At 42.8% G+C, this 7,182-nt stretch overlaps 3 protein-coding genes across 3 annotated transcripts; 1 reads left to right on the top strand and 2 right to left on the bottom strand.

Moving 5' to 3' along the window:
* Positions 1-1,188: 1,188 nt before the first annotated feature.
* SAMD00019534_099290 (hypothetical protein) lies at positions 1,189-2,460 on the bottom strand (the record flags this gene model as incomplete). Its single annotated transcript, XM_012894961.1, has 1 exon — positions 1,189-2,460. A coding segment is annotated over one exon (1,272 nt), but the record flags the coding sequence as incomplete, so codon positions are not given.
* Positions 2,461-3,688: 1,228 nt separating this feature from the next.
* On the top strand, positions 3,689-5,323 carry SAMD00019534_099280 (hypothetical protein; the record flags this gene model as incomplete). The annotated part of the gene is made up of 2 exons (XM_012894960.1): positions 3,689-4,847; positions 4,929-5,323. The coding sequence occupies 2 exons, from the start codon at positions 3,689-3,691 to the stop codon at positions 5,321-5,323; spliced, it is 1,554 nt and encodes a 517-aa protein (XP_012750414.1).
* A 128-nt stretch (positions 5,324-5,451) lies between these two features.
* SAMD00019534_099270 (hypothetical protein) lies at positions 5,452-6,849 on the bottom strand (the record flags this gene model as incomplete). The annotated part of the gene is made up of 1 exon (XM_012894959.1): positions 5,452-6,849. The coding sequence occupies one exon, from the start codon at positions 6,847-6,849 to the stop codon at positions 5,452-5,454; it is 1,398 nt and encodes a 465-aa protein (XP_012750413.1).
* Between the last annotated feature and the right edge of the window lie 333 nt (positions 6,850-7,182).

Raw genomic sequence — 7,182 nt, 5'->3', positions numbered from 1 at the left:
TTGTCCACCGCTGCTTGCATTGGTGAGGGTACTGTCGAATGTAATGTGGACCTCATCCATGGATGGAGGTTTACCAATGTTAATACAATCGCCCACCATGAGTTGGATTGTATGCGACAGACATCTGTATGATGGGATGTTGTCAGAGAGGGCAATTGATTTGGTGGCATTGTGTGCATTGTCTGTCACAGCTCCTACAACCTTGTCAGAAATGCCCCACTTGTTGAGGCACTCCATCAGTACTTTGGAGAGATTGACAGATGTATCACTCTCATTAAGAGGAATGAAGTCAAGGACCATAGACTGATATTTGAATGGCATGGTGATGCAATGTGCAGTAATAGTAGTGAACTTATCATTCTGATTGTCAGTCCACCCATCAGTAGTAATAGCTACTGATTGAGCTTGAGATAGGATACCTTTGTGTTGATTGATTGTTTTGATTGATTGATTGATTGATTGATTGATTGATTGATTGATTGATTGATTGATTGATTGATTGATCACAGTGTGATTGAGTGAGTAAGTTAGTGTTATTATAAACAAAGATACTGTGCTGCTAGAACTTACTCTTCAGGAGATCAGTCAACTCTTGCATTATTGTTGGCAAGAACGTCTCTTTGAAGTAATATGTTGATGGCGGTTTATAATTGAGCTTCCCAAGAAACTCAACGAATGCGTCATGTCGGAGAGTGTTCATTGGGTGATTGGCGAATACCAAGTATCTGCAACAGTAGTAATCAGCTTCCCTGATATCTACTTTGTTGTAGGTAGCGCGGGCTTTCTTGCAACGTTCTGAATCGAGATGACGAAGTATGTGTTGGCTTGTATCGCCTTTTAAAGGCTCGCTACAGAAAATACAGTTGAATGGTTTGTCTGTGTCAGTGCTATTCTCTCCTGTTGCTTTGACGAGAAACACTTTACGCAACTTGATCACTTCCCAACCATTGCATATCGGGTAACTGTCGTAGGCATTCCTAATGTTTATATCATTCATATTGTTGACTCTTATACTATTTTTTGGTATATTTATTAATACAGTAAATATTCATTTATCTCTATAAAGTTACTAATCTGTTGAAAATACATCACAAACAACCTCTATCTCTCTTAGATTGCCAAATAGACCCACCCCGATCAACCTCACCAACCCCAACTGGGGTTGAGAGAGGTTAATTCAGGTTTGACTGACTCACCCGGATCGGCGAGCACCAGGTTGGGCTCGGCTTGTGACGCAGTTGAATTCTTGAATGTGGTGACCGCCCCAGGCTTGTGTGTTGCAAACTTCCAAAATAGTACAACTCCATTATCATCCGCGTCCGATATAGGGACTAGTAGTGCTGTTTTGTCGTCGACCAGTCTCCAAATGATTTCAAAGTCAATGGCATCACTAGACTGAAAGCAGAATTGTAGAGTGATTGTTGGAATAAACTTGAGCAATGAATACAAAGTAGAGAATGGCATCCCACCATCTATTCCTTTGAGACACTTTCTCGGCTTAATCTTGATGATTAAGTGCAAAAGAGTATTCATCTTTGAAAGATGAGAAATAGTCTCCTGGTGTAAAAGTGAGGATGTCCCAACAGATTTACAATTGTCTTTTGTAGCTACATGGACAATACTAAGCTCATTGAGACAGTTGTGTCCAAGCAAACTGATATTCTCGGGAGAGAATTGCGGGCATTGAATTGACAGTGATCTAACTGATTGAATGTGCTCTGTTTTGAGAAGTTGATTGAACTCTCTGCCAAAAGTTAAACTTGTCACATATTTTGGGATGTGTCCAACTTGGAGAGGGTGGTTGAAGAGTGTCAATTCCAAATGCATCACTGACAGTGGAATATGTCCGACCTGAATTGGTTGATTGAAGCGTCGCATTGACAACTGTATAACTGATGGTGGAATATGTCCTACTTGAAGTGGTTGATCGAATTTACCAAATGACATATGTGTCACTGATTGTGGTATGTGTCCAACTTGGAGCGGTAGGTTGAAACTGGGTATTGATAATCGTGTCACGGATTGGGGTATGTGTCCAACTTGGAGTGGTTGGTTGAAGCTGGACATTGATAATTGTGTTACTGATTGTGGTATATGTCCAACTTGAAGAGGTTGATCGAATATATCAAATGACAAATGTGTCACTGATTGTGGTATGTGTCCAACTTGAAGTGGCTGGTAGAAAAAGACCATTGACAAATGAGTCACTGATTGTGGTATGTATCCAACTTGAAGTGATTGATCGAACTTACCACCGATCGACAAATGTGTCACTGATTGTGGTATGTGTCCAACTTGAAGTGGCTGCTTGAAATGAGTAAGTGACAGGTGTACCACTGATTGTGGTATGTGTCCAACTTGAAGTGGCTGGTTGAAATGAGTAAGTGACAGGTGTACCACTGATTGTGGTATGTGTCCAGCTTGGAGTGGCTGGTTGAAATGATCAAGTGACAGTTGTACCACTGACTGTGGTATGTGTCCAACTTGAAGTGGTTGATCGAAACATCTCGTTGACATCTGTGTCACTGATTGAGGAATATGTCCAACTAGAAGGAGTTGATCGAATTCACCAAGTGACAGTTGTGTCACTGATTGGGGTAGTTGTCCAACTTGAAGAGGTTTGTTGAAATAGGGCAGTGATAATTGTGGTAAATCTTCTCCAGCTTGAGGAAGCTCGCGCAAACTCCAAGGGTTTGGTTTTGAGAGCTCTTTAGAAAACGTAGACAGGTATTTATATAGGTTTTCTTTCTTTGGCGTCGGTTGTCGTGATGGTGATGATGATGGTATAGCTCCAAAGTGGTGCTTCAGTGACGGTGCGATGAGTTTATGAAGTGAGAAGATGCTTCTGCTTACTAAGAGAAAACATAATACATCAATAATGTCAAGATGTAGCAAAATTATTCTTAGAACGTAAGTTGGTAATATTAACATTGTGTAGTTGGATTAGTTAGGCTCTGACAATACAAAATACAATCAAATTCGTAGTGCGCTCTCTCGAGGGCGTTGCTGCTGTTTTGTTGCCAATTTTTTTTCTTTTTTTCATTGATTAGTTGTATTTTTATTTTTTAAGTTTTAAGCGCGTTTTGTGTTTTTGAGGCATGAAAGCACAAAGGCAAAGCAATCACTTCCATTTGTCATCCAACACAACACACACAGACGCACAACAAAAATGACATCTCTATCTCTGTATACTATAATAATACTTCTCATAATGCTCATTGCCCCTCAAGCTATCAGCAGTAAGAAAATCAGTGCTGCTCTCAATATTATCCTTCCGGGACATGTAGCGGTGGACACACATCAGTGGATTTGTGCACCATTTGCCAAATCACCATCAAAAATGGACACATCAATACCAGGAGTTTATATTTTCTTCCAATCCTACCATCAATTTATTAATACGAGAGTTGTACTGGTTGGAGTTTTCAATGAATCAAAATATAGCTAATATAATATTTAAGAATAAAAATAATAATGTCCTCATTCAAACTTTAATACCAATCAGATCCGGAGTTCCGTGAGAAGCACAAAGCCTACCTTCGTCAAAAAGTGGTGTGTGAGTGTGGGTTTCCCATTGGCGTAACCAACATCCATCGCCACAGACAAGGCAACATTCACAAACAGTTGATGGAGCCACGAGCGCAAACAAATAATATATAATTAATTTATCAATTAGATATATATAACAATGGATCGCAATAGACTCAACAGCATTGGCTTCAAACAGTACAGATACAATGGCAACTACACGCGTGAGCAGATTGCCGACATCGCTCAGAAGTACAGCAACGCCTTCTACAACAAGGGCGCCAATCCAAACACACGAGTTGAAGTTGTACTGAGATATCCAGGTAATCAATTTAGATCAGGCAGATTCACAAAGGTAGGTGAGCGCATTGACATGTTCCATCCTCATGACTACGACGGTGCACCAATTGACGAACCTGACACATTCCAATCATTCAGCATATTCGTACAGAAGGCCAATCCCAAAGCAGGTGGATGTAGTAGTGAATGGAACAACTGCCTATATCACTGTGTCAAACAATGTTACCCAGACATTGTCAACACTTGCAATGCACCACTGCGTCTGAAGAAGTACCTCAATCTCGACGCCAAGGACCCTGTCCCAATCAATATGCTGTCGACAGTTGAGGACAAGTTCAAGGTGCGTATATATGTTCGAGGTGATCACATCTACACATCGACCAAGACGTTCCCGAGAGAGATCAGACTCAAGCTAACCAATGGTCACTACACACTCGATAAGACAGATGTGTACCAAACCAAGGGTATAGCAATCAAGAAGCAGGATAGAGTGATGAAGCCTGTAGCATTCAAATACGCAAGCGACGATGATCATGTCATCATATATGATGGTGCTACTCAGAGCACGATGAGCAGAGAACAGTTTATCAGAGAGAAGAGCAGGATCAAGTTCGAGTCCAATTATCAGTTCATATACTCAGAGGAAGGAAAGACACTCGAACAAACACTACAATCATTCATCACCGATGCTGATGCACTCAAACAAGGTACGAATGGAATCATCGACATGTACTACACTGGCCACAACATCAACAAGGCAGCCATCTCACACTTCCTCTCCTACAACAAAGCAGTGTATCCAGAACACATACAACAAGATGAAGGCGAGTGGATATCCAAAGCATCATGCGGACCATTGATGTTTGCTGTTGAAGGTGGCTACACTGGTCCTCTCTACAAGTATGACGTATGCAAGATGTACGCCGCGATACTTAAGAGCAGTAACTTTATGATTCCAATCAAGCGGGGCGAGTTCAAACAACTGACTGACGATGACATCAAGCGAGCTCCACCATTCGGTATCTATCGAGCGATCATCAATGGAACACACCGCGCATTCAAGACTAACAAACATAACTACTACACCAACTATGATCTAGCACTAGCGACAGAACTTGGATTGACGTACACACTCAAACAGGATGGCAAACACAATGCACTACTCTATGGTCCGGAGTGTAGAATGTACTCTGTGACATTGTTTGGTAAATACATCGATCAAGTGCTTGGATGGATCAAGGATGGAGTCCCACGATCAAAGGAACTCTATCAACGTCTTTGGGGTGCACTGTCCAAGCGCAACGAGGTCAAGAAGCACGTCAAGCCAATCAGGGAAGAGGAGTCAACGCCGACATATAACGTCACGCTTCCAGACAACTTTTCAATCGACAAGATCACACCGACAGCGAATGGCAACGTGATGGTCAAGGCAGTGAGCAATACAGACATGTTCGACACTCCTCGGGCGCGTATCATGCCTTTCATTATATTATAACATGTTCAGCCTGTTCGTCAAGCTCACGCCCTGTGCACCGCCGGTGAAGAATGAATGTATTTATTCAGCCCGAGCTTAAAAGTCTCGCCAGCCTGGCTACAATGCATCGACCAATGTGGCCACAACCTTTAAAGCTTGGTCAAACCAAAGCGAGTGTCCTTTAAGAGGAGGACATTGTGCGTATCGATCAGCCTGGCAAACATCTTGCTCACAGTACCACATAGCGGTGTTTGGTCAATGACGAGCGTCGAAGTGAACTGGAAGATAAAGCAGAGCGATGAGATTGATGATGCATTGACGGGAAGACGGTTGCTACAGTGAAAGACATCAAAGTGGATGGTGAGATTGGCAATGTGGAAGCGACTGCTTTGGTCTGAGAACATGTGCTGGAGGTACTCCACTACACCTTGGGCTGACAGCTTGGGCTTCCTGGACATGTCACCCAAGGTCAACGATGTTACCGACGTGGGAATGTGTCCATTGTGGAGAGGTTGCCTGTACTTGGCACAACATCCAAGATCCAAAGAGGTGACCGACGATGGAATGTGTCCTGCGAGCAGAGTCTGATCGAACTGGGAGCTAAAGGTCAGCGATTTGACAGACGTTGGGATGTGTCCTGCGAGCAGAGGCTTGTTGAAGTAATAGCCAAGTACCAATGAGGTGACCGACGGTGGGATATGTCCCGCGAACAGAGCTTGATTGAAGTGGTGGCTAAAGGTCAACGAGGTGACTGATGCTGGAACGTGTCCGGTCAGCAGAGGCTGATTGAAATGTAAACCAAAGCTCAGTGATTTGACTCGCTCAGGGATATGCCCCTCGAGGAGAGGCTGATTGAAGAATAGACTAAAGGTCAACGAGGTTACTGATGCTGGAATGTGACCTGCGAGCAGAGGTTGATTGAAAATGGTTTCAAAGGTTAACGAGGTGACTGATGATGGAATGTGTCCTGCGAGCAGAGGTTGGTTGAAAGTTCGAAAGAGCAACGAGGTGACTGACGATGGAATATGACCAGCGAGCAGTGGTTGATTGAAGCTACCAAAGAGCAACGAGGTGACTGACGATGGAATATGACCAGCGAGCAGTGGTTGATTGAAGCTACCAAAGATCAACGAGGTGACTGACGATGGAATATGATCAGCAAGCAGAGGCTGGTTGAAGAGTCCGAAAGTCAATGAAGTGACCGATGCTGGAATGTGTCCAGCGAGCAGAGGTTGATTGAAATTGTGACCAATGTCCAACGAGGTGACCGACGATGGAATGTGTCCAGCGAGCAGAGGTTGGTTAAACCTGATACCAAAGGTCAACGAAGTGACTGACAATGGAATATGTCCCGCGAGTAGAGGTTGGTTGAAGCCGGGACTTAACTTCAACGAGGTGACCGATGATGGAGTGATCCCAGAATGAAGACTTTGGTTGAGGCGGTGACCAAAGAGAAAGCTTGATGCTTTGAAAGTGTCAAATAGTCCGTGACAGGTCAGCGACAGACTGACTTGATCAATGTCCTGCATCCAAGAACTGATCGACATAATGATCAAACGAGATAGTTGTAGTATCATCGTGTTATCTCGCTGTTTTGGTTTAACTGATCAGAAAGACATCCTTTGAAAGGATCACATGTTTGTTTAATTTTAATTTATAGGCAATCAAAAAGATTATTACTATATTACTCAGTCCGAAGGGAAAGAAATGACCACTCCATATTTGGATATCCAGATGGTTATATTCTTTTGATCTCTTTTAAGTTGTGTTCTTTTAGAAGGAGAACCATTGTAGCTTCATACAAGGAAATTGGTCCTCAGTTCCGCAACTTGATTTTTGTCAGATTTTTGTTAGTCCAAAATTAGATCTACTAAAAGGAT

This window comes from Acytostelium subglobosum, assembly GCF_000787575.1.
Source record: "Acytostelium subglobosum LB1 DNA, scaffold: scaffold24, whole genome shotgun sequence".
NCBI lineage: Eukaryota > Evosea > Eumycetozoa > Acytosteliales > Acytosteliaceae > Acytostelium > Acytostelium subglobosum.
The sequence above is the reverse complement of the archived record's forward strand: the minus strand, read 5'-3'. Positions and strand labels throughout refer to the sequence as shown.